The sequence below is a fragment of the Nycticebus coucang genome, chromosome 13 (genome assembly GCF_027406575.1).
Source record: "Nycticebus coucang isolate mNycCou1 chromosome 13, mNycCou1.pri, whole genome shotgun sequence".
NCBI classification, from domain to species: Eukaryota; Metazoa; Chordata; class Mammalia; order Primates; family Lorisidae; genus Nycticebus; species Nycticebus coucang.
In genome coordinates this window covers 9914868-9942678 of record NC_069792.1, presented here as the reverse complement: position 1 = coordinate 9942678, position 27811 = coordinate 9914868, and the positions used below count along the sequence as shown (strand labels likewise).

The 27811-nt window shown below is 40.7% G+C and overlaps 1 protein-coding gene and 1 long non-coding RNA gene across 2 annotated transcripts in view; one reads left to right on the top strand and one right to left on the bottom strand.

Annotated features, from left to right (window-relative positions):
* Positions 1–491: 491 nt before the first annotated feature.
* LOC128563849 (uncharacterized) lies at positions 492–9172 on the bottom strand. The gene is made up of 3 exons (XR_008373909.1): positions 9049–9172; positions 5285–5366; positions 492–3619 (listed from the first exon to the last, which is right to left on the bottom strand). It is a non-coding gene; the product is annotated as an uncharacterized LOC128563849 (long non-coding RNA).
* The window catches only part of TOX (thymocyte selection associated high mobility group box), a 317136-nt gene continuing 298387 nt past the window's right edge, over positions 9063–27811 (top strand). The window contains exon 1 of the mRNA XM_053559342.1: positions 9063–9453. Coding sequence (XP_053415317.1) covers positions 9352–9453 — 102 coding nt within the window. The 5' untranslated portion in view covers positions 9063–9351. The remainder of the gene's footprint in view (positions 9454–27811) is intronic.

Sequence of the window (27811 nt, the reverse complement as noted above, 5' to 3'; positions counted from 1 at the left end):
TTCGTAATGGAATACTACTCGGTAATCACAAGGAAGAAACGACTGATGTTTACTATGGCGACATGGCTGAATTTCAAACACATAATGCTCAAGACAAGTAGTCAGACATGAAAAACGACATTCTGTAAGATCAGATTTATGTGACATTTTGGAAAAAACAAAACTTGAGTGACAAAAATGAAGTCAGTGGTTTCTGAAGACTGAGGGTGGGGAAAGAGGACGGACTGCAGAGACTCAGGGGAACTTTGCGAACCGTAGATTTTTCTGTATAGTGGCAGTGGTTCACAACTGTAAAACTTCTCAAAACTTATCAAATATGTACACTTAGTACTAGTGGATTTTACTGTAGACAAATTATTCATCTGCTTCAAACTAAGTCATGGTGAGTTCAGCTTACTACAACTATAGGTCCATAATCCCTTATTTCACACCCTATGGGCCAAATGTGTTTTGAAATTCACATTACAGTATATTACATAAACTCCATTTAACATGGGATTTAAGTAGTCCCCCATAATTAAGCACAGGAATATTTCTGTAGCAAAACATATGAATATTTATTGAGCAGGATCAATAAATTCTACACAGAGCCTCTTTCTTGTCAGGTCAGACTAGATAAAGCCTCTAGGTTTTGCTGCCTATGTGTCTCAAAGTAGCTGTAAGCACTATTCAGTGCTTTTTGAATTTCAGAATTGCAACTAAGGGGCTGAAGTCCTGTCTACGTAGTTTTCTATAATTTAAAATGTTGAGGTTGGGGCTAAGAGGATGGAGATTTTGAGACTGGAACATATAAAGTGGTGAGAAAGGTAGATGACACAGGGTCACAATGTGTAATTAAATATTTTTCTGAGTATATTTATGTACCACAGATATTAAGACAGCAGATTAACAAAATATCAGAAAAAGAAGTATCTGGTCTCTCCTTCTGTAGTTAAGTACCTCGTGCAATTGCTTATGGAGTCCCTACTAAAAGAGAAACAGTGTGTAAAAAGCCCATTGTTCATAAAATATTATAATACAAATATATCACAGCCAGTTCGTATGTTAAAACCCTTCAAGATTCCCCAACTCCATTAAAACGAAGTTCCAGCTCTTCAGTTAGACACACACAGTGTCAATGATCTGAATGACCTCTGACCTCTCCTCTCACTGCTCCCTTCCCTGTACTGCGTACATCCTTACCTCTCCTACTCCCATCTCGGCACGTTAAAAACTATGGCAAATCTCCAGTTGTTTTCAACTTTTGTTCATCTTTAAGGCCTCTCTGACTTTGTTCATGCTATTCCCTTGGCTTAAATCCTGTTCATTCTCTGGCTAATGTCTGTTGTAGAGATTGCAAATGTATTTCGAGGCCATGCAGAAAACATAAATGGGCAAGTTGGGTACGGTGGTGCACCTGTAGTCCCAGCTATTGGAAAGGTGGAGGTGGGAGATTACTTGGACATAGGAGTCTGAGACTAGCCTGGACAACATAGCAAGACCCTGTTTCTAAAAAAAAAAAGAAGAAGAAGAAAACATAAATGTGCAAAGCACCCAAGAAGGAGAGGGAAGGGAAGACGACAGGGAGGACATCAGCCAGCAAGTGTTACTGTACTGCTAACTCCACCACCTGACATACAGGGGGCCCTTGAAGGTTGCCTTAACTAAAAGTGATGTTAGATGTCACCACGCAGATGAGGCAGCATGGAGAATGTGACCACTGTAACTCTTCCCAAGATCTCTTAATTATGTAGAAGTGTTTACATATTTTGATACCTTGAATTTGTATGAGTAGCTTCCTAAATTAACCCTTTCCAGGACTAAGGATACAATTGCTCAGTTGTTGTCTTTGTCAGCTTGGGCTCTTATAACAAAATACCATAGAGTGTGTGGCTTTAACCAGGAATTTATTTTCTCACAATTCTAGAGACTGGAAGTCTAAGATCTAGGTGCCAGCGCAATGCCTTCCTAGTAAAGGCGTTTCTCCTGGTTTGTAGAAGGCTGCCTTCTCACTGTGCCCTCATACACTGTGCCCTCTGGGGAGAGAACGAGCAAGCTCTCCAGCATCTCCTCTGAGAGGATCAATCCCATTCTTGGGACCTCCTCTCCACTTAATTATCTTTCAAAGGCCCCATCTTCAAACATCACACCTCAGAGGCTAGAGCTTCAACATGTGAAATGAAATGGGAGATACAATTTAGAACAAAGAGTAATTGGTGAGAATTGGTGATCTATGGGGGTCAAAAGAGATTCTGTCCTTTCCCTCTACAAACTTAAAATCGGTATCAGGCACACTAATACCGACAGGCATAGTCAGAGGCCATTAGGGACAGAGTGGAAGCAAAGCAATGCATGGGTGGACAGCCAATCACACAATGTAAAGGTCAAGTGTAAGTAAACTTTTGGACAAAGGAAACAGTGAGTACCCGATTCTTGGGTAAACTGAGTCACGTTTACCTAATCATCCCTGGAAGACTGCACAGGAAGAGTGGGACTTCAGCAGCAACTATCTATTTGAGTGGGAGGCTGGGGAGTTGTTGTCTTAAACATGTATGCATTTCATATTAATGAAGGCTACACGTCAAAATATAGTAAGGCAGGAGGATTCATGTGTTTCATCTTTGTCTCTGAGAAAGGCCATCCCTATCATGTAAGCCTATCCTTTAACAAAACTTCTAAAATTGTAATGTTTAAATTACTAGTTACAGGTTGTATCTTAAATTTTACCTGCAAACAATCCGATATTTGCTACTTTTTTTGTGTAACTGAAGTCCTTGAAACTATTTAGAAACAAGAACTAATGGAAAAGAAAGCATTTTCAGGCTTCCAAGAACAAGGACAGTTTCTCTGGCTCATTGTTTAGTCCTCAAACTGCAGCCCGCGGGCCGCATGAAGCGGTGTGAATTGTATTTGTTCCCATTTTGTTTTTTACTTCAAAATAAGATATGTGCAGTGTGCATAGGAATTTGTTCATAGTTTGTTTCTTTTTTAAACTATAGTCCGGCCCTCCAACGGTCTGAGGGACAGTGAACTGGCCCCGTTTACAAAGTTTGAGGACGCCTGGGTTAGACGAACTGTACTGTATGTTGTCCAAAATTCATGATCACCGAAGTCCTCTAGAGAATTTGGACTAAGTTCAAACCCTCTGTCCACTCAGTCTTATATAAGGAAGGCATATTTCAAGAAGGGTATCAGTGGGTGAACAGGTGACTTGCCAAGCCTGCTTTGGTTGCAGAGATTTTAAAATCAGTCCTGTGGAGAGCCCACAACTCTCCTTGGCAGTACACTGAAGATCAGACTGGGGAAAACGACTCCCGTGTGTGACGACATCCTCCAGTTCCTCATGTTGATCTTCAGTGGAGGTGTACTTCCCCTGGTGCGTGTGAAAGAACTCCGGGTGCACACCAGCTGAAGACAGTATCCCTTCTCTAGATAGGTGCTTTAATCTTTCTTGCGGGTCCTGTTTGCCGATCCTTTACTCACCTCTGCAATAAGAAGCTAAGGCCCTATCCCTCTTTGTCTCACTCTGGACGCAGGCACGGAGGAGTCTAAGTCCTGTGAGTCCTTCCCTCTTTGTTTCTCCACTCCAGTACTATCTTTCCTTTTCAAATTGAAATGTTGCTGTTGACGCTGATCATACCTTTTTGAAAAACAACAATAGCAAAACATAGCTATGAATACGTTTAAAAATAAGACAGAGAGCGTTCAAAGAAACCAGAATTATCTTTCCTTTGTATCACTCTGGTTCCCTTTTGGGCCCCACTTCATGGGGAAAATATGAGCCTTGATTATCTATTTTCACCAAAATAGCATTTACTAAGGCAGGAATATTAACTCAGGTAAGCAAAATGATTGTTCCTTTCATCTTAGCAATTCCATACCTACTCCCCTTCCAATTGACTTTTTATAGAATATTAGTTTGCATTAAAAAATCCATTTAATTGCATTGGAAAAACACTTCACTGCCACGCTCCAGGCTGATCCCATGTTGCAGCTGCTCCTATTTAAGGGATAATTGTAGCCTCACTCTTCTACAAGGAACTAATTCTGATTTTGAAAGGATTTGTCCTCACAGTTTATCCTGATGAGAGAGGACTGGATTATTGCCGTGTAAAATAGCTGAATAGTCCTATTATAGCTATTATGCCACAAATGTTGTGTATTGTTGAAGATCAAAGTACTGTACCACACTCAATGGTGAGATGTACAAGCATGGCACACTTCCCAAATTATATAAAAAATACTGCATTTTATGAGTCATTTAGTACCATGTGAGCTATCTGTGGACCCTGTATCATTTCCTTCAAACTTTCCTCATCATTCTGAAATCCTTTATTTTCTGGTTGAAAGACTTACAATCTAGTCATTTCTCACTAGTCTCTCCAGGAAATAAACTTCAGCGGTCTGTGTTCTTCCATCCCAGGACATTACTTATGGCATATTGTCCTATTTTACATTTAAATTAGTTCAGAAAAATGGTAAGCAACCCTGGACAATAGTAAATTCTAACTGGTAAATTGAGAAAATGTAAACATTTCCCATTGAAACCATTAATGATGCTTTTTTTTTTTTTTAAATCAAAGTCATACATTTGGTCTTTATTCTTTTTTTTCTTCATTTTCTTTTTGTAGTTTTGGCTGGGGGCAGGCTTGAACCCACCACCCTCAGTATATGGGGCTGGCGCCCTACTCCTTGAGCCACAGGCACTGCCCCTAATGATGCTTTTTGAATCTTTCAAATACATAGGACTCAGTACTGGTTAGGTTCTAAGGAAACAAACGTGGTGACTTCACCCTACGACCTGGTTGGGAAGGTAAATCTGCATACACATACATGACCAGATGCCTTTTAATACCGGATGGTCCAGATGAATGCTATTTTTAAAGAATGAGGCTTTCTTCTCACTGGGAAAAAAATGTGACATTGGCTATCTCTGAAAAATTCCCCCATTACATAAGAAGCCAGCAAAGTAATGAATATTAATTCATTCAGGTATTACTTATTAATTCAGGTATATAATATGGCAAGCTTTGATTTTGATTTTAATATTTGGCACTGAAAAATCAATCCCTCTATAGATGTGGTTTCATTCTCACAGTCAATCAATAGAAGGTTTCCGCTCTTGAAGAAAAACCAACTCCAAAATCTAACAAAAAATGCCTGTCGGAAAGTGCCATTTTTTGTTGAATGATTTTTATAAGACTCTCATAAATCACAGATAGGATTAACTGTCTAGAGGCTATTTTCCCAAAGTAACACATTCTGTATGTGATTTGGAGACATCACTACAAGATTTAGGACTCACCTGCATGATATGAAGAATTGGTAAACACGAAATGTGGTCTGTGGAAACAACTGCAAATTTGAAAACACAGCAATTTGTAAACCTATAATTAAAATGAAGATGGGTAATGGTGAGGCAACAAAATCAAATAATGTTCAGTGTGGTTTGTAATCACCGGTTAAGCTATCTAATGTAATCTGTAAAATTAAATGAGACAGTGAAACTCAATGCAAAGAAATTAGGACCAGGTCTAGGACATAGCAGGCATTTCATAAATTGTAGGTATTGATGGTTTTACATTAGTACTGGTAAGGAGATGGTTTGTTTACAGGCTTACATATTCTGATAATTAAGAGTATAAAAAGTTCCTTGTTCAGGTGAGTAAGTCGAAAACTGGAACTATACAATTTATATAGGTTTCCTTGGAGTAACTGGATAGATTATCAAACTCCTCCTCTAAAAGGACTGTGCAGAACATGGGGTGCTGGAAATGGGGGCCCGTCCTCTTGTAAGGACTAACACAAAACAACAATCCAGCCTATTTATTAAAATTTCAGGCTAACATTTCCTTTGTCTCCACTTCTTATAACCATTGGGTAGCTTTTAAAAATTCCTATGCCTAGGCCCTACCAAAATGAATAATCAGAATCTATATAGGTGCGGCCCTGGCATAGGAACTTTTAAAAACTGCTAAGAGATTCCACTGACCAGACCAGGTTGGAAAAGACTATTTAACAAGACTACAAACTTATCTAGAGCAGAAACCATTTTCAGTAACTGGTTTTTATATTTTATACCTATACATGGTACACAGCATTAGTACTTTTCACTGAGCTCTGTGTTGAATAATGTACAAATGAATGAATGAATGGACAAATAAATGAGTATTTTACTTAGCCATGATAGGAAACTGAATAGTCCTAGGACTGAAATGTAATGGAATACCTTTCTACTACTCTCTTTTCTAAATTAATATGATTCACTCCGAAGTTTCGATATTCAACTTTCCCCAAGTTTTTCTTGGTAGAAATACATCCATTCAGTTTATGATGGGCCTTGGATAGAGCGTTATAAAGACAGTATTTTTTCAGCTTACACTGAGATGACCTTCATGGTCTTCTTCCCGTGTATAAATGATTGGAGTTAAGGGATTTTCCTTTCAACAGCTCATATTCCTCCCCACTGCACCACACTGCTTTGACTGCACATACTCCATATGGGAGAAACCAGGCCCTTGATTAAGTACAGGAATGCACAGGTCCATGCATTTTGTTTTTCCCTCAAAGTAGAGAAAAACAATAGGCCTTGAGAGCAAAAAGGAAGATATCATTGTCTCCCAGCTTTCAAGATGCTGATAATGATAATGTTCAGTGCTGAACCATTTCATCTCATCTTCCTAATATCCACAAGGCTCTCAAACAAAAATCTGTTATAGGCGGCGCCTGTGGCTCAAGGAGTAGGGCACCAGCGCCATACGCCAGGGGTGGCGGGTTCAAACCCGACCCCATCCAAAAACTGCAAAAAAAACAAAAACAAAAACAAAAACCCCTAAACAAAAAAACTCTGTTATTAGACCAGCCTGAGCAAGACCCCATCTCTAAATAGCTGGGGATTGTGGTGGGTGCCTATAGTCCCAGCTACTAGGGAGGCTGAAGCAAGAGAATTATTTGTGCCCAGGAGTTTGAGGTTGCTGTGAGCTATGACACCATGGCACTTTACCAAGGGCGACAAAGTGAGTCTCTGTCTAAAAAGAAAAAAGAAGAAGAAAAATCTGTTATGGATTCTAATAAAATATTTAAAAATCAAGGTTTGAAATGATGCAATACATTGGTAATAAGTGTTGGTTTGATGACAGAAATTTAAGTTTAGAAATGTTTAATTTAAATCTAAAAGGCTTATTATTATTATTGTAGAAGGCATATTTCATAGGCATATTTAGCAACTGCAATTGAATTTTGAAAGCTGATGTTATAAATCATAAAACTTCATTTACATTTTATTATAAGACCTTAATTAGGAGTATGAACACATTTTCTATTTCTTACTTATTTGGGGCCTTGAAGGACTTGCAAATGGGGAGAGGAATTCTTTTTTTCTTACTTGTTCCTTCTTCTCTCCCCAACCTTCACTACATTTTTGCTATTTATAAAAATGATAATGAGAAGAAAGAAAAACAATGGCTGAAGAGAAAAAGGAACAGGATATAAAGAGTACAAAGACAGGAACCTGGAGGAATCTTGCATAGTCAACTAAGCTAGCAATATTAATTTTACTATTTCCTATAGTCTTAGATTTCTCTTCCCGGGTCTCTGCTTTCACTTGACTGGCACTCTCCATTGCAGGGCCAGAGACGTAGCTATGGGAAAGTAGCACAGAGCGGTGGGCAGTGAACTTGTACTAAAGAGGTGTGTACAGCAGCAAACTGTTTTCAGTATTGTCCTTGGCTCCAGAAACAAGGGGAACGGATGAAGGGGGTTCCAGGCCCCTTTGTTGGGAGGGCCCTGGCCCTCCTGTGCCAGGCTGCTCTCTCCTGAGAAGGTAAATATTGCCCACTCTTACTTGGACTTTGCACCCAGGCCACCTGCCCCAGGAATAAATGCTGGACCACAGCCAAGAGATCCTAAATTATCCCAACCACCAGGAGATCAAGTTGTGCGTTTCCAGCTGAGAAGGCAAAGTGGGGGGCGGGGCGCCACAAGTGGCGATTTCCTGATTACTCACTGGAGAAATGGGGAGGCGCACTACAGGTAAGTCTTCCCCGGCCCGCCAAGAGCATTTTGGGCGTACAGATATAAAAAAAGAGAAGATTCCCACGAAGGTCAACTAGCAAATCCTGATGTTTTCCTTCCACCCTGATCATGTGCTGGTAATTGGTTTTTTATTTACCCTTCGAATAACCCCTAAGGTGTTTTGTGAGTCCCCAAGGCAGCCTCAACCTTAGCAAACCCTCTAGTGGGGTACGCTATCATCGAGGGGTGCGGGCTGAAGGCGCGCGAGGTGCAACTCTCACGGTCCCTCCGCCCCCAGGCGGGCAGCTCCTTGCCCAGCCTTCTGCTCGGGTCCCTGGGACCGCTCACTGTGCACAGAGGGGCCGCGCTCCCTGCGGCTTCTCGGACCCCAGGAGCAGAGCTGCGCAGAAAAGTCACCTCCACAACCGGCCGGGAATAGGGGCCGGGGGCGCAGTGACAGGAGTGGGGACAGCAGCGTAGGAGGTGGTAGGGGGCTCTGAGACAGGGGTGGGGACGGCCGCGAAGGGGGTGGGTGGGGTCGGGGAGGGCCGGGGGCGGGGCTGCGGGGCGGGGTGCTCCACAGCGCCCCCTCGCTGCGCACTCCCCGCGGTGCCCCGAGGCCGCCGGAGGCTGGGCCTCGCCAGTCCCTTTGTGTGCGACTCACTGGCCCCAAGGAGCGGGGCTTGAGTTCGGCGGAGGCTCCCAGGGGTCCTGCCGCTTCTACCCACTTCTCGCCGCTCTCTCCTCCTCTTTCTCCTCCTCCTCCTCGTCTCCTCCCTCCTCGGGTTCCCGGCCGCGAGCAGCAGCCATTGGGCCGCGAGCAGCCCGAGTCCCGCCGCTTTCCCCACCCCGCCCGGCCCGGGGCGCTCTCCCCCCTCCTGCCCGGTCCCCTCCTTATCCCCCAACCCCCATCCCGGGCCTCCAAGGTGGAGAAAATAAACTACCAGCAGAGTAACTCAGAGTCTCCAATAAAACGCCCAGTACCTAGAGCCCGAGCGCGTGTTCCGGGCGGCGAGGGGCGCGGGAGGCGGGGGGACAATGAGCGCATGAAGTTACCTGCCCGGCGGTGGCGGCGGCGGCGGCGGGACCGAGAGGCGGCGGCGGAGCAGGCTGCGCGCTCGGCGCCGACGGGTGCGCGCCGCGGCTTGGGGGAGAGTTGAGCGCTTTTCCCCCCTCTTTTTTTTTTTTTCTTTTTTTTTTCTCCTCTTCTTCTTAAACAAACCACAAACGGATGTGAGGGAAGGAAGGTGTTTCTTTTACTCCCGAGCCCAGACACCTCTCTCTGTTCCGTCTAAGCTTGTTTTGCTGAACACTTTTTTAAAAAGGAAAAGAAAAGGAGTTGCTTGATGTGAGAGTGAAATGGACGTAAGATTTTATCCACCTCCAGCCCAGCCCGCTGCTGCGCCCGACGCTCCCTGTCTGGGACCTTCTCCCTGCCTGGACCCCTACTATTGCAACAAGGTGAACGCTCTGCTTTTGTTTCCACGATGTTCTCGCTGCGTGATCCCGGGAGGGGGGCGGCGGCGGCCGGGCCGCGGCGGGGCCAGCTGGGTGGACGGGGCCGGCTCGGCGGACAGGGCCGGCTCGGCGGAGGCCGGTCCCGGGCGCGCTCGGCTCGCAGCCGGCTGCAGCCCTGCGTGCGCTGGGGTAGTAAATATTGTGGAGTAGCTCCGGGGGTTTGCCAAACACCGCGATTGTGCGGAAAGTGACACGATTTGCTCGGATTCCTTCCTTCCTGCTGTTTGTGACTAAGGATCCCTGCCTAGGTTTGCCGGGGGGCGTTTAAAAAAATAATAAGAGAATAAACACGGAATACTTTGGGGGTGTGTCTGGGGTCCTGGAACGGAGGCAGAGAAAGGGAATTCAGTTTATTTACCAGTTCTCCCTTCTCCCTCCCTCTCTCTCTCAGGCTGTAGGAGCTTGTAGCACCGCTTCCCTGCCCGGGATTAGTTGCCAGGGAGCAGCCGGGAGTCGGGGTGCAGGGACCCGGGAGGCGTCCCCACCCCCTACCTGGAAAAGTGCCCCACAACGCTTTTGTTTTCCCAAACCGGTTCCGGAGGCCGAGCCTTGGGGTTCGGACACAGATCCGCGGGCCAGAGGACTGTGCAGTAGCCGGGTCACCGTTTGGGGAACAGCTCCAGGTTGGGGGGTGCGCGCGGAGATCGCAAGTTTGTTGGGAGCTGAGCAAGCGCGTTGCATTCAAGTCCAAAGATCTCCCACTTGGCTCGGGGGGTTGGAGTAGGGTCCAGATTGGGTTGTACCCACCACCCGCGTACCTAGGGTGTCTGGGCAGAGGGTGTTGGGGGCAAGGGGACCGTGCCGGTGACCCGGAGGTGGGGCGCCAGCGGGGGCTACTGCAAAGTTAGAACAGGGAGTACTAACTCTGTATGGAGTACCCCTCTGTTATGGAGGGGATTATTCTCTGGGCTTCTCAAGTGGGAAGACACAGAAGAACTGGTTCCCCAGAGCAGCTGCAGGATCACGACTGTCCCCTCCGCGGGCTTGTTAGATGTGTCTAAGCAATCCCGCCGGATGAACGCTGGCGGGGAGAATTGAGTTCTCTGAAACCCTGGGCGGGCCTTTTAGATGCCCAGCACTTGCTCGATGATAAATCCGCCTGATCCAACCCCTTCAGGCACTTCCCTGTCGACCCCGCAGTAGGTTCCACAAGAAAAATCTTGGGACTCCCAGCGTTTGCCTGGTGTCCAAGCACCACCAAACAGCTTTTATTATTATTATTTTTTAAGTGTACAGTGGTATTTAGCGTGCTGCTTTCTCAGCCCCGGGGTCGCCACTTTGAGACCCACTTGCAGCTCTGAGTCTTGGGCAATCCTAACGCGCGCGCGCGCACACGCTCCCTTCCCTGTGGAGAAGGTCCTCGGTGCTCTGTGTACAGTGTACCGCGTACCCAGAGGGCTGAGGTGTGTGCCCATGGTGGTTATGCAAGTTAGAAAAGAGGGAAATCTTGTCTTGGGCAAGGCAGAAAGGCTTTCATCATACGGGAGCCCTTTACCTAAGGGCAGGTTGAGAGGTGCGGGGCACTTTGGCTAGCACAGAGGAGTTTGTGTGAATGAAGTTTCATTTTTTAATGGGAACTAGTTCTTTCACTCTAAAATCTGTTTTGCCTTTACACTCAATTATTGTGTTACGTTTTATTTTTTATTTTGCTTATGCCACCAATACTATTACTAAAAGAGAATAATAGTAATAAAATAAAGTAGCAGTCCTTTCTTGGAGAGTGGATGCATCCTGAGGTAGTTGCCGGAACCAAAAGCCCAGAACCATTTGGGTAATGAAACTGGACAAATCTTATTAAATGTATCAGTGATTTTAGGCTCCCAAAAGAAGGTAATGTGTTGGATACACATTTTACTCGTCATTCTTGTGATAGTAAGGTCAGATTTAATTTAAAAGTTAAATGCTTTGGAAAATCAGGAATTACTTCAATATATTAAATCACTTTCCAATTAATTGTTTTAAGTAATTTTAGTGGGCTGTGCTGTGAATTGAATAAATTGATTTAGAAAGTCTTCAGAATTTCTTTACTAGCTCATTGAAGTTCCTTTTAAGTCATCCCCTATAAGAAGCAAACTGTTCTTTTTAAATGCAAATTAGCACCCCTTTCTATAGACTAGTTGCAAGTCTGCTATTTAACTTACCCTGGGGAATAATAGATTTTTAAAAATGCAAAGTCATAAGACATGTTTTTAATAGTAGGAAAAGACTTCATGGAAATGTTTCTCCAGGTCCATCTTCCCTGGCCCATCTGATAAAACAGTCCATCAGAGATATTTGTCACTGATTTGATGATATTAAATGTACTGGGTAGTTTTCTAGGCCCCATAAAGCCCAGACACTTCAGTTTTTTACTCCATGGTGATTCGCATTGGTGCACAATTTCCGTCTAGCTCCATAATTTTAGCTGCTTAGAATGTAGTCAGCTAGGGTTCATTTTTGCATTGATTCAAGTGGATTTGCAGAAAGACAGAAGAAGGGCAGAAGTTTGGAAGAGATGAAGTTAAGAAATCTGTACCTGCACTTGGTAAAAATAGGCTGTATAAGACATCCTCAAAGAGACAAGACTGCAAAGTAAACCTTGTCTTCTTCAGAGGTGTAATGAATGTGTAGTTTATTACAAATAACAGTCACTTTGTCAGGTGATTTGTTTTTAATAGGGTGATAAGATCATAAATTACTGATTATCTTTATTTTAAACCTGTCAGCACTTTGCTATTTAAAGTTGGTGTGTTAAATCCCAGGGAAACCAGTATCTTTGTGTATTTTAGTGTCCTGATACTGTAACTACAGTTTCCCAGTGACTTTTTTTTTTTTTTTCAAATGTCAGAAGAGATCCTAATGGAGAAAATGAATATCCTCTTCCTGAAGCTTTTCTAAACTAAAATGTGATTGTTTTACTCTGCTGACACTTTCCAGTACAGCTGTCCTAGAGATTGCCAAAGCACTACTTACATTTTTCAGTTAATAAACTCTACAGGAGGCATTTTTGGAATCAGTTTAATCTAACGTGGCTCTGTTGTAAAAGCACATTACATGATGAGCTGGGCCAACTACCCTCCATTTTCACATAGCCCATGGAGGGAACAATGCGAGTGACGGCTGTGGAGAGTGTGTGAGGCGTCTCTCTTATACAAACAGCCAGAACGGATGGCATGTTGCTGTATATAGGTCAGTCTTGGAAATAACAATGTCGCTCACAGACTGGACAGATGCAAGTAGGCGAGAGGTAACAGCGTTCACCTCTTGCACCTTACAGCACGATTATATTTCAGACACTGAAAGATGGATACAATAGTGGAGTTTCATCTAATTAGACTATTTTAAGTAACAGCCTAGCCCTTAATTGAACTGAGTGCTACCCAAGAAATTAGATTAAATGAGCTCGCAAGTGGAGTTCGGGAGTAAAATGCAGTCCTATTTTTTGTTCTGGTTGAAAATGTCAGATTATCAGTTTAAATCCATACCTACAGAGTACTAACAGTTCCTTTCAGTTTCTTAGCGCCATGTCATTTCCAAAGATCGTTTTCACTGATTTTATGCTAAAATAGGACAAAGAAGTAACACTTTTTCATTTTTACAATGATGCGATGTGTTCAGTTATTGCTCAGTATCTGCCCACATAGGAGTAGTAATACGATTATGTTATGACATGGCTAATGACAGGGATGGTGACCTTGGCAACAGTGGGAGGGGAATGATGGGCTTTACTGTTCTCAGGGGTTGCCTTTGCGGAATTATGTCCTGAATCTTTCTTTGGTTCATTTAGAAACAAGGAAGTCCAGAACGCAAACTCAGGCTTAATTCTAGTGATCTATGGAGTAAAGAATAATGGATATTTGGAATGCTTACCTTTTATCATTGAAATGAGAAGGGCTCGGTATACTTTTTCCATATAAAAGCAGGAAGAAGGACCCATTTGTAATGAACTCTGTTTGAAAATATCAGGGCAAACTTTAGACCTCTGATAACTTTAGAAAATGAGACTTATGATGGGCTCTGTAAAATCTCTTCTGCGTTTATTTTCCTATTTAGAGTGTATCGCATATTGTACTTCAACGTGGCAGTATTTATCACATCTAAAATACAGAATTTGCAAGCATATTAAGATGGAGTATTCCTATTTTGATTAATAAATGTAAGGGAAAGGAAGAGGATGGGAGGAGGAGGGGGCAGAGCAGGAGGGGGAGGGTAATAAGCAATTTAGAGCATCATGCTTGATTAGTTCTCCACCTACCTCCAGGACTTCTACTTTGGGAAATTCATAGTTGATACTTCATACATCATTTGTATAATTAAAACTCCCCTGGGAGTTTTATTGGCTGGCACCTTCCACAAGTTTTGAGGCCTTTAAATAGGTTTCAAATAAATGCATAGGCAAGAAAGGCCATAAACCAAACAATCGTGGTTTGGGCCACTAAATCAGATATACAGAAACCTCACATATAGCTATCTCGACTTTATGGGATGTTATGCTATTAGAAATTTTAAATATCTGTGCAAAATGAATTATGAGCTTTTAACATAGCAAATGTGGTTTAGTATTCTCACAATTTAAAATATATTTTGAAAGTTACTATATTAAGAACATTGATATTCTGCTTATTTACAATAATTGAACTAATATTTAAATATCTAACTGTATGCTTACTGTAGTTTTTTTAAAATAATGTGATTGCAGGGGGATTAAGAACAGTAGAAGGAAGTAAAGCACTTACGACTGGAAAAAGCAGGGATATTTCTAAGTTTAATCATTTCCTAGGTACCAAACCTGGTTGAAATGATGGTTTTGGGGTGTAGGACTGTTTCTATTGGTTACACATTTTGTGTGATGGGCTCAGTTCCAAAGGGGTAGCCTAGAAAACTGGTGAGATAGGGAATTTTATTTAGGTGTGAAGAATGATTTATTCTAATGCTTTCCAGCCTTTTGCTACAACACTAGGAAGTAGAAGAGACCCTGGGGATATTTCTCAAATACTAATAATCCTTCCTTTCTTCACTGAAGCTGGCCTTCAGCAGTGGCTCCCTCTCCATGCCCAGCACCTCTCCCCTCCCACCTCCCGCCCCTCCACGAACACTTGGGACTACCTGGGACATGCTTGCCCTGGTAACATTCCTCCCCCATCTTCATCTGAACCCAGGAGGCCTGTATTTTCTAATCTGAACTCTCTTACCATCTTGGCCATTTAACTCAGCCTTGTAGTTGCCTTGACCTACTCACCGTCAACATCATAATCATGTTAACATACCCAGAAGGTAGTAATTTTCTGGATTGGATTCTACCAGCCCATATCTACTTTTTAAAAGCCTCAGTTATGCTCTTATTTCCCCATCCTCCCATCCAAATGAATGACCTGCAATCATATAAAAATGGACTTAGAAAACCTGGATATGATGCTGAGAGGTAAAAACCATGGCTGATAGTTCTAAGCTACTGTAGGCCGTCTGCCCACCCCATTTTATGCAGTGCATATAGCACTCAGAGATAAGCCACTTGAACATCCTTCCTCAGTGAGGAAGCTTTGTTTAGACTCCAAAATGGTGAGAAAATGGGACTGTGATCTTTTGTTAGTACACAGTAAGTTAGGTGGCTACGCTTGCAGTAAGTACAGGGATTAGCATGCTTCTGTATTCACATCTGAATAGACATAGATAACTAAAATGACAATGGCTGGCCATGCAGAACTTATTGAATTAATCAAATTGAGATCAGTTATCACCCTACATTTTAGCTATCTAAATATGAATCTCAAAATTTCTGAGAAGTCATAAGGTAGGACATTTATCTTATGTCTCAAAAATGAAATGTCATTATCCTGAGTTGACTGCCATTAACAATTTCATAATGAATCTAAATTAATGAATTTCATAAATGAATCTAAAATGTATACTTTCAGCAGAAAACAAGATTGTAGCTTACTACGAATCTAAAATGTATACGTTTAGCAGAAGGTAAGATTCTAGCTCACTATAAAACTATTAGATACTGTGCCTGCATGATGCTTCCATTTGAAGAATCTAGTGGTCCAATGCTCTCTTGTTTATTTAAATTACATGTATATACAAGGACTTAACTTTACCAGTTTTAAGGATGCTTTTTCCACCCTCTCCTATAAAACTTCCACTTTGGAGTTATTGATAACATTTTCCATTGGTCTTATTCCTTGTACATGTACTTTTTAGAACCCGGTAGCTTGTGGTCCCCATTGGTTGATGGTGAATTGTGTTAAATGACTGTCCACTAGGAAGCCAGAGTGCCAAGATAATACTGTTTGCATCTGCCCTGATGAATTTGAGAATTTTTTGTTTTAAACTGAGCATGCCAAGTTTTATCCCAAAGAGCAATTTCTCATTAAAAACAGTTGAGTTATAAACTGCATCGAAATGTGGTTTATAATGGAAGTGCCAACAGACTGTTAATTACAGCAGTTCTTCCGTAATACTTTGAGGCATTCAATTCACATTAACCTGAATGAGCTTTTCCCGGTTATAACATGTTTCTCCCTTCAGCATTCATTTTGAAAATAGGAACATTATATTGCTCTGTGCTTGCAGAAAAGAGAGAGGAGGGTAAAGCTGGAAAGAAACCCCCTGCTTTTTCCTGACGGGAGGTACCAGTATTTTTCGAGACCTCTTTAGTTTGATCTGTGGCATGATTTTTGCCTTACCTGGTGAAAAATTATGAAGTGAACTTTTAAAAGTTGTCTTCAGATTTCTGTTCTACTCCTGCAAAATCATCATTGATCTATATTTATAGTACCAAAGGTCATGAAACCAGGGTTACCCTTCATGCTTTTTTCTGTTTGTCCGTTTTTTTCACTGGGGAGATGTAAATGGTTCTGCTTTAGCTAAGTATATTGTTCTTTATTCCTGAGTTAGTGTGTCTTTATGAAACTGTCTTGAAAGGACTCCTCATTAAAAGAAAGCCGTATGGGGGCAAGACATGATTGCGAGAGGGACTTTGCCTAACAGTTGCAATCAGTATAACCTGGCTTATTGTACCCTCAATGAATCCCCAACAATTAAAAAAAAAAAAAACGAAAGCCGTAGTTGGCCAAGAAAATAGAATGTATTTTGAGTTACTATATGGTTTTATAAGTTATTTGTATCCAGTCCAAAGTAGTGGTGATACCAGCTTTTGCCTGAAATGCCTTTTGATTGACGTCTTTGATGCCCCTATGAAGGGGTCACCGGGCCAGAGATTGGTGTGTGTCTTTGTGCCTATGTATGTGTTTGGACGTGAGCATTTCTGTCTTTCTCATGGTTCCAGATATATTTCTGGCCATAAATACGTGAGAGTTTATCCTACATGGCAGACTCCATCAATGTGAACAACAGCAATGAAGCTAATCCTCATGGCTACTAGCAATGCCTAATTACCACTCCCTCTCAATAAACTGAGCCATATTTCACAGGAAAAGATACTACTCAGAATGTTAGGACTTGAATTGGACATGTTATAACCTAATGAGACTAAAGACGCCAGTCTTCCTGAGGAAAACCATGGACCCTTTTTTTTGTTGAAGATTTAAGGTAAAAGACGTGAATGCTCTGAATCTGTGTCGATTTATTCCTTAGGCAACGTAAACCCAACCACGAGAAGATACAATTCCCTCCTCTTCTGTTTTCCATTCTCTTGAGAAGGCTGGTACAAGTTCTGACACTAAAACCTTTAATTCATCCACGTCACGATAGAGAAAATAATTTATGTTTGTATCAAGGAAGTCTTATGAGAATTCGGGAAGCAACAGAGAGGTACATTATTTTGAAATCCTGTGGCAAAAAGATGTTCAGAAATTCGAAAAATGGTAAACTTGAGTAAAATACTCTATCATCAGCCCAATTCTGCTACCTTAGTGGAATAAAAGAGTTTTCAAAAGTTGTAACTGGTGATTGTTTCAGGAGGGTCAAAGGTGAATTTGGGAAAATGGGGCATATGTAGGTACAGTCTGTAATCTCCCTTCCTGCAATATGGAGAAGCCCCCAGGGGGCCCCTTTCCTCTGTCCCTGTTAAGAGTCAATGCATCTAAGAGAGAGGCTATTGATGAGGCTGTTGCCTGTTTGCACTGTAAGCAGATAAGATAAAAGTGGAGAGGGACTGTGAAAGAGAGAAATGCCCTCTTGTAGTTCCTGACTTCAGGGAAGCAAGCTTGCCTCTGTTCCTTTCTCTGATACATATGGGTCAGAGATGTGGAATATAATGTGCAAGATTAATTAGTAAATGGTCCAACTGGGTCGAAAGCTAGTCCAATTACATTGAAAGAGTATCTGTGCACTGCCTGATTTCCCTGAGTCTTTTGAGTCAATTAAATGGTTAATTTAAAAAACGATGGGTAAAGTTTTATAGGCATCGGTGTCTTCATACCCTTGTACCAACCAGTTCTTCTGTTCTACCCCCAGTACGCCTCAGTCTCAAATTCCAGTAACAATTGTATAAAAAGAAATGTTAATAATAAAGAGGCTGGATAACCTTTCAACAAAAAGTATATTTTATCATTTGGCAGATGCAGTCATGAACATTAATCATAGAGACCTGCAGATAGTAGAAGCTTAATATCAAAGCTAATGATTTATTTTATGTAAATGACTTCCTGCCAGGGCATAAAAGACTGTTCATAATGGACTCTCAGACCTATGTTCAGTTACTAAGGCTAATGGGATAATCTTTCCTCTTCCAAAATTAAGCTTTTTGAAATAAATTATGCCGTTATTTTTCAAGGTAACTCTCAAAAATTTACTGCAAAACTAATCTTTTAAGAACTACTTAAAGAAATGAAAAGGAAGAAAAATCCCAAAGCAGCTTTTCTAGTTCATGAACAGTTTTACTTAATTAGAGAGAGAAAGTTTGCATGTATGCTAATACCCCTGAACTTGTAATGCTAAATAATTTTAAAGGCAGCCTTCTGTGACGCAATCTGCCTTTTGAGATTTGACTGCTGTAAGTGTGTCCCACAGTAGACCATGTTTTTGTCGGCCATTATCAACCAATAATGAACTGAGCGGCAGTAAAACCTGTGAGTTTTTCACTGGGAAGTTTTAAAAATCATGTTTACAATTAGTTATAACCAACATTATATTTCAATAAGAGATAATTTGCCTACTAAAGTTCACATAATGTGCTAATCACGTCTAGTGGTTAATAAACCTCCCTCCCCTGATGGCTATAAAAGGCTATTATATTCATGGCAGCAATTCAGGTACAGCTGCTGTGTGTTAATAATGCATCATTGTCCCGCTTATCAACATAGCAAAGGTCAGCACCCCTAAGCACCTAAACCACCTATTCTCTTTCCAAAATATTTATTAACCCCCTAAAAGCATATCTGTTCATGTTCCATAGCCTCCAGTCAGTTAATTCTACTCCTGTGATAAAGGTTTTGTACCCTGAGCTAGGTCGCAGAGGAGATTAATGTATGTTCCTAGTAATCTTCTCCCATAAACATGTTTCCATAGTCATTGACTGAATTAGTGTTGGGTTGTTGTAGCCATGAGCACCTTTATAATTAAATAGGTGTGCACCAAAATGAGAATATTTTCAGATTTAGAAGAAAAAAACTTTTCAATAACCAGAACCATTGAAAGAAAGCGGAGCGAATCCGGAGGTGGGAAGGGATATTTAGAATCTAAACAGAAATTAATTGGTGTTAGTTGATAGACCTGATGCAGTAGTGAAATATGATTTTCTTAATTGTTCTTTTGGCATAGGAAAGCAATAATAGTAAAAGCTTCTTAAGCCATATTTTCTGCACACAAAGAACATATTCATGTGGGATTTCCATTTTGCTAGAAAATCATGCAAATCAATAAGCCAGTACTTATGTGCATTAAAATTAGGTAGGCAACAATTTATAGGCATAGTGATAGTGTGGGTCTCTTCATACCCTGGGTTGGTGGTTAAGATAATCCGTGCTTTTGTGTCCTCAGAGAGAAGCCAAAGTGTTAAGTGAATAAGATCTCATTTTCTCATCTTGTATTACTGTCTTCTGTTTTCTGTTACTCATTTTGATAACCTTGTGTGTGTGTGTGTTTTCCTTTATGATTTGGGAAACTTAAATGTTTTAAGGGAAGAGAAAGAAGAACTCAACTATGTTTCCATCATCAAGAGAAATGCAAAAGGCAAACGGGTGGGAGGGGCTTCTGTTTGTGCAGCACAGAATGTACAATGGTCCATTTGTCATGCTTTAAATATATAATGCCTACAATAAAATATGTACAGGCACAGTTGTGATCTATGAAGTCCCTGGCTCCAGTGCCATTGTTTGTAGCCTCCACGGTTGTCATACATTGTTCTTTGCGCATCATACCCTTACAGCAGAATTTGACACAATTTCTAGCTTTCAGCCCTGCACCATTTTCATTGCACAATATACATGAGTTTGACAGGGTGTGTTGAGGACAACTCTGGCAAGCAATTGATATTTTGAAGTGGCAAGCGTTTCAGCAGCTGCCTGCTTGTGAAAAAGGAATGATAAGATATACTGTATTGTTAGTTGCAGGGAAAGCATTAAGGTTTAAGCTCTGTAAAAATGTACACATTATTCATCAGTGGTGAAGCAAGTCTTTTATGTTTTTTAGAGCTTAGCTCTCTGGCTGATGTGAACTAGAATGACATTGGTCAGTAAATGAATAGGAGTTCTTTGAATTTGAACTGCTGCCAATTTTGCACCAACAAAAGAACTGACAAAAGAAAGATTTTATGTGAAATGCAAAGCACACGCGCGCTGTTTTGGGGGCGGAGAAAGGGAAGGAGAGAGAGAGGGAAAACCCACAGCAGAGAATATTCTTTAACACATACATGCCAGGATACCAAACAGTTAAACACATCTATTTTTCATGGTTCATCAGCTACCTCCTAAGCTGTTTTATCTAATGTGCTTTAAAAACCTGTTGTATACACATAGGCTTTCAGAATATGTTCCTATGGAATTTAGAGTGTTTTTTCTAAATATCTCACTGTGCCCTGAAGGCCTGTTGGCAGAATATCAGAGTCACCCACTGCTGGAGTTCCCAACTCTCTCTCTATCTGGGAGTGGGAAATTGTAGTTTAATCAGTTATGGCACTTTCAGTGTGTAACGTTCATTAGCAAGGCAATTTGTCATGACTGTTAATGGTCAGGATGCATCTGCTCTCTCAGTTACAGAAGAAGACAAATATTTCAATATCTGATAGTATTAACTTGTTTCAAATTTGTAATCCAAGGTTAGTTGCTCAAAACAGACACAGTAGCAGATTAACAAGCATCCTGTATTCAATTTTACTGAGCCCTGCTTTTTTTTTTTTGATTTATGACTTTAAAGCACACTAATATGCTATTACGAAGGGCACAGTCTTTGATTAGATGTTCAACAGAAATGAAGTTATGAGCAGAGTACATTTTGGGTTCATCTGGAAAGAATTTATGTGCATAATGTTTTCTATAGCCCTTCATAAATTGAAGGGTTTGATGCGTGCAGTATTTCTAACATGTTACATAGTCTTCTCATGATTAAAAAAGTCACTTCCCCATTGGTTTATTCACTGGTTGGTGACTTTTTCGGAGTTCAGAGTCTGGATCTATTTTAAAAGTTTTAAAATTCGAGTAAAAAAATGTAGAATGAATTAGAAATTTCACATTCCTTCCCAGAAAACTGCTTTATAAGATCATTGTTCATTGTTCTAAATGGGGAGGGGTTGAAAAAGATTCCCCCAATCATATCTCATATTTTCTAGGTATGACATCATGTAACTTGCCATACCAAATCTTTTTGACACATTTTCATTTTTAATGAAAGGACCCCCAATTCAGAGCGTAATGATTTCTTAGAAATTGAACCCAATCTTGGTAAAAAAAAATTCATTCTTGCTAGTAACAAAAGCTGTTACTGTTTAAGCTCCCGTTGAGCGGTTAGTTGGTACGCTTCGCTGAATGTTGTCAAAAGGCTTTCCTCGTGATTGACAAGCCGGCAGGAATGTGAATGGAGATTTTAATTGCGTATCATGTGTGCATATCAGAGTGAGTGAATTCATGACTCTGCTTAGCTCCGTATCTCTGCAGGTCAGCCGTGCCAAAAAATGCTCTTTTATGTGCAGTTTTTCCAAAAGGAGAAAGGTGTGTGTGTGTACTGAAGTCATTCGTTATTCATTTCTGAAGTGAAACACTTGTGTTCCCTGAGCCTCGGAGTTTGAAAGTGGAACAAAAATCTATTTTCAGATTTCTTTCTTTTACTCTCTGCACTTGTAATATGCTTGCATGATGTAAATTCTTTTCAGTTACAAGTTGGGAAAAGTCTGCCAGAGCATATTTTTCTTATGGCACTCGCTGTATGAAGTGTGTTTATCTTTCTTTCTTTCTTTTTTTTTTTCTTTCCCCTAAAGAGTACTTTGAAAAGAAAGAAAAAATGTAAGCCAGTGGAAAAATTTACTGAGGTCAGTTGCCTTTCTATAACTTGCAATCTTTAAAAAAGACCTGACCTGGGGCAGGGGAGGCAGGAAAGGATGTATTTCTGAGAGGTAGAAGGTTCTGACTTTTTCTAAGACCAGTGATAATAGAATGCTTATTTGTAAAATGACATTAGTAAATACATGAATCTTCATTTCATAGAAGATAATTCCTTGGTTGATAACTTAAAGGCCAAATATTTATTTCTGCTATTAATTCTTGGCCAAGACCAATGATGGTGACTTGCCATTTATCTTATTAAGATGCCTAAAACCCAAAACAGTACATGTGAGATTTTTAAAGTGGTGTAAAACTTTTTTTTTTTTTGTTTTTTGGTAAGGTAACTTTGGTTACAATAACCCCAGGGTGATCAAGAACTTAGGTAAAAACAGAAAAAAAAAATTATAATGTAGATGCTATATATAATTTTTCATTTGATGTGATGTGAATATTTGGCCCTTGGGTTGTAAATTTAGCACGTACCTACTTCCCTATGTCATTTTAAATAGGTGAGAAAAAGATTAGTGCCAAGGTCATTTTAAACTAGGGTAATGTTGAAAAGATGGTGACTTTATAGCCGTAGGATTTCCCATAGGGACATAACTTTGTTCTGGCTCTAATATGTTATCTCAACACATTTTAGAACATATCAAATTGCAGACTGATGATTCAGCCTCTGCGTGGTATGTGGTGCAGGGAGCTGCCGGTATGAAGGCACTACTGTACCTTTAAAGAAGAAAAATCTCTTTTATTTAAAAAATTTAGCTCTAAGTATGAGATGACATTTTTCTAATGTTATGGAAGACTATTTTATACTTTATACTGAGAGCTCAGGCAAGGAAAAAATCTATTTACAAAAATGAAAAAAGTGCTCAACTGAATGCATTTCTCTTTTAAAGATGATATTCTGGTAATGAACTTTATCAAGCAGAGAACATTTCACTAAAAGTATTAAGAGTAGTTCCTATTTCGGTTGCCTCACTTAAGGCTGTGTCACTGTTTCCATTATAACTTCTTATTTTCAGGTAGCTTTAATGGCATTCTCTCTCCCCCCACCCCCACCCCCCATATAAGTATTTGCACATATTTTGGATGAAATAGGGATGAAACGAGAATATTTAGACTAAAAAGTAGACTTTTTATTTGGGTGTGTGTTAAGAAGCTTTGGGCTTTGTTAATAAGGGACACGATTTATTTTTAGAAATTGAAAAGCATTGGGGCTGCGCCTGTGGCTCAAGGAGTAGGGCGCCGGTCCCATATGCCGGAGGTGGCGGGTTCAAACCCAGCCCCGGCCAAAAACCACAAAAAAAAAAAAAAGAAAAGAAATTGAAAAGCATTTACTGAAGACCAACTCCAGTGTTAGGAGAAGGGAGAGAGGTACAGAGATGAGTAAGTCCTGGCCCTTGCCTCCATGTGGCTTATCAGAGAGGAATCCAGATATTATCATGCAGCTTAGCATAACTGATTTGAGATGAAGGCTGTGGTCAACCTGCTGGTGATGGGGAATGAAAAGCAGTGAATGCAGTTGGAAGAATCCTCGTTGCTTCCTGGAGGAGCTGGCATTTCACTTAGCCTTAAAGATTGAGCATAACTCACACTTGCATATGAAAAATGAAACACAACTTTAGTCTATGATGAAGGAGGGAAGGGGAGGGATAGTCGGGGATAGTAGGGGGACCACAACTATGGAGCACCTTGCAAGTACAAGTTGGTTCTATCATGTGTAGAACACAAACGTCCTAATGCTATAATTGGGTAAATGAGATGAAAGCTATGCTGATTAGTAAGATGTAAGCACTCCAATTTGTACAAATAATCAACACACTGAAATGGGCATAAATGTATTTATGATCTGTGTCCAAAAGACTTAATAAAAAAAAATAAATAAAAAGCAAACAAACAAACAAAAAAAAAGGTTGAGCAGTGAGGAAGGGAGAAATTACTCCTAATTATATTTTGGACTTCCTAACTCTTTTCGAAGTGACAGGTGGCATCTTCAAATAAGAACCACGTGTACAATAGGGCTATTAGTATCAACATAGGACCTTATTCATTACTAGGAAAGAGAAATACAAGCATACGTCTTTGGCCTAGGTATTAAGCTATAATTAAACACTAAAATGAAGCGTTTTTCATATAATTAAAATAAAATTTTATATTTTATAAATAAAAACACTTGAACCAAACTTTTTTATATCATTAAGTAATCTTCATGTAATTGAAAAGGAACCATTGAAACTTGTCTCCTGCTCCCTCCATATCAGCAAAAATGGAAACACATGAAAGACAGAATTCTGATTATCCGAGAGACATAGAGCGTCTAATTATTATAAAAGTAAAAAGTTTTCCTTTAGTGAAAAGCTGCAAAAGCGCCATTGAAAGGCCTCAAAAGAGAGAAATTGGTGGAGGTGTGACATGTTGGGCTACCTGAGAGGGGTCTAATGTGGATGGAGGTGTCTGTAGCCAGAAAATGGGGCAAAGTGGAGGGAGAGGGACGGGGCTTGTGGAAATAAGCAATGCAGAAGGACCCGGATTTGTTCAGAAGCAAGAGGAAATTAAAAGGTAAGAACCGTGTTTCCACAAGATCCTGTGGCCCTTACAGGGTTGGAGTGGAATTCAAATTGCTTGTTGGTCCGTGGACTAATGTTCACCCCCAGTAAGAACATAGCACAAAGGACTTCCACAGGGGAATCTCACGTTAAAATGAATGATCTGGTATTGATCTGTTTGTCCATGCCTTTTCAAATTAATAGGTGAATGATAACCTTTTAGAAGTTTTGTACTTTAGCCAATGGATTGAGTTACATCAAAGTCTAACTTCTTAAAGCACATATAGGGTAGTAGTCTATGTGCAGATTATTTTTTATTTTATTTATTTATTTTACATTGGCCTTCGACCTGATGTTTATACATACGTGTAGTAAAATGATAACTACAGTCAAGAAAATTAACATATACATCACCTCAAGGGATTGCCCTTTTGTTGTGGTCGTTAGCAGAGTTCCAGTACACAATATTGCTAACCGTTCAGCCCTCATGCTGCTGCACATCAGATCTCTACACCTGTTCATCCTGCATAATTGCAAGTTTGTATCCCTGGACCTACCACTTCCCATTTTGGTCCGCTGCCCCATTCCCTGTTCCTGGTATAGCACCATTTTATTCTCTTTTGTAAATACTCAGCATTTTTTAGATGATACAAAGACGTGAGATCAGGCCATGTTTTTCTTTCCGTGTCTGGCTTATTTCACTTAACATGCTTGCCTCTGGATTCATCATGTTGTCACAGATAGCAACATCTTCTTCTTTTGTAAGACAGGTAATTGATAGATTGCACATTTTCTCTATCCATTCATCTCTGTGTTTCCGTATCTTGGCCACTGTGAAGAATGCTGCCATGAGTTCATACACCTCTTCAGGGGCTGATGTCATTTCCTCTGATGAGGGCGTGCTGGGTCACAGGCTAGTTCTATTCCCAATTTTGACCCTCACCAACAAACGTTATATTTTATCTTTTTGATAATAGCCTTCCTAACAGGTGTGAGCTGATACCTCAGTGTGGTTTTGATTTCTATTTCTCTAATGATTAATGATGCTGGACACCTTTTCACACACCTGTTGAGCATTTTTACCTCTTCTTTGGGGAAAGAGTCCATTAAGTTCCTGTGCCCATTTTTTAAAAATTAGATTATTTTAATCAATTGCTATTAAGTTGTGTTACTTCCATGTGTGGAAATTAACCCCTTATCAGATACATGGTTTACAAATATTTTCTCCAGTCCCCAGGCTGCCTTTTCTCTTGATTATTTTCTTTGCTGTGCAGAAGATTTTTAGTTTGATGTAGTCCCACTTATTTTATTTTGGTTTTGTTGCCTATGATTTTGCTGTGATCTCCATAAACATCATCACCAAGGCCACTATCAAGGAGGTTTTTCTCTACATTTTCTTCAGGGAGTTTTACATTTTCAGGTCTCACATTTGGGTCATTAATCCATTTTTAGTTGATTTTTGTGTGTAAGAGAAGGGTCCAACTTCATTCTTTTGTATGTAGATATCTAGATTTTCCACCGCAACTTATTTCATAGACTATTCTTTCTCCACTGTGTTTTTTTGGTAATCTTATCAAAAATTAGATGACTGCACGTTTGCATTTATTTCTGGGTTTTCTATTCAGATTATTTTTTAATTACTGTAACCAGACATGAACATCAGTGTTAATGCTTTCCGTATAATCTTAGAGGTACACCTGCCGAGTTAACTTTCAGGCTGTTCTAATTGTGTTGTAATATTTACTGACCTTATTAGTAATTGCTTTCCTGAAATTTCTTGCTCTGTGATAAATGTGCCTATTATTAGTAAATTTGGGGATACACATCAAAGTATCCAAACATTCAGAGAAATCTTTATCAGCACTTTTGATGGCATGTGGCAATCCTCTGGTGTCCACACAGCAGGGTTCTCAAAGTTTTCTATTGAAGTGCCCTGTGGGTGCCCTAACCCCAGGGGCTAGAGGAAGACCCTGGAATTGCTCCTGTAATCAGTATAATTCTTAGAAGGCTAAGGTTTTGCCTTTAAGCCATATTATATTCTGTAACATACTCAATGGCTATTTTAATGTAAATATGATACTTTAAAGCACTTACAGTTGAGTGCATTCTGTGTTCTAGAAGACAGTCCACACTATTTCACAGTTCTACCGCCGTGATATCTCATCCTTTGCTCTTGGAGGCATGAGTTGGAGAAGCATGAAACAATATTATGCTCTTTTGTCCTTATTATTAAAAAATAGATTGGAGGCCTTGAAAGAGTTCCTTTTATTAGGTCATTTCTCCTCCAGAGAATGGGACATTCTGTTTCCCTTCACTCTTTCCCTGACTTTCACTAATTCTCTGATAAGATAGCTTAACAAAGGACTTCATCACAGTCTGAGCTGGAAGCCTAGCTGGGACTCCGCAATGGCTGGTGCCTTAGGCAGTGACATTATGCTTTAAAGCAGTGGTTCTCAACCTTCCTAATGCCACGGCCCTTTACTACAGTTCCTGTGGGTGGTGACAGGTTGCTTTAATAAAGGGAGGGGATGATAAAGGGGGCAGAAGTCACATATCCTATCTGTAGATGGAAGAGAAAAAAATGGTAGTTACTGGCACAAACTGATGAGGTTTAGTGGTGGGAAAGATAGTTAGGTGTGTATCATATTGTTAGGTGACTTAACCTGAAAAGATTTCGAAAATCCAGGAAAAGAGAAGGATCGTGAAGAAATCAAATAGTTATGGTGATGGTTTGTGGGTGGGACAGGACAGGCATAGCCCAGAGGGAGGCCTGTAATCTAACAAGTGGCTGAGACCAGGCTTGCTTCCTCCCTGTCCCCTTCCTTTCCTTCCACTACAGGCAGGCATAATTTGTAAGACGATCGACATTATGTTCAAGATTCCTTTAAATTATTTTCTTTGCTGCCCTGTGAGTAGCACTTGTCCACCTTCATCCTTGCCTGCCTGAAGTGGGCTTCTGTTTCTGGGCAGCCTGCCTCTCCTGTCTTATCTTTTGTCACTGGACACACTGCAGTAGACCCAGCTGTCCCTGGACAACAGTGGCTGTCCCCAGGGTTGGTGACGTGCAGAGGTGTGTACGTGGAGGACTTCTCAACAAATGACAACCTGCTTGATGTCCATAGCACATCATGAAATTAGGGGTTTTGTTTTGTTTTGTGTTTTGAATTTTTCCCCCCTCTTTACTTCATTTAATCCTTCATCTGTTTTTGAAATGAGTTTTTTGGTCAACGAGCCTGTGTAAATAATGGATATTCCCTCCTAGTGACAAGAATATGTTTCTACTTCTAGAGTTTCGGGATAGGCAGATGAGCATTTTAGATTTGGCCTTTGCCCATA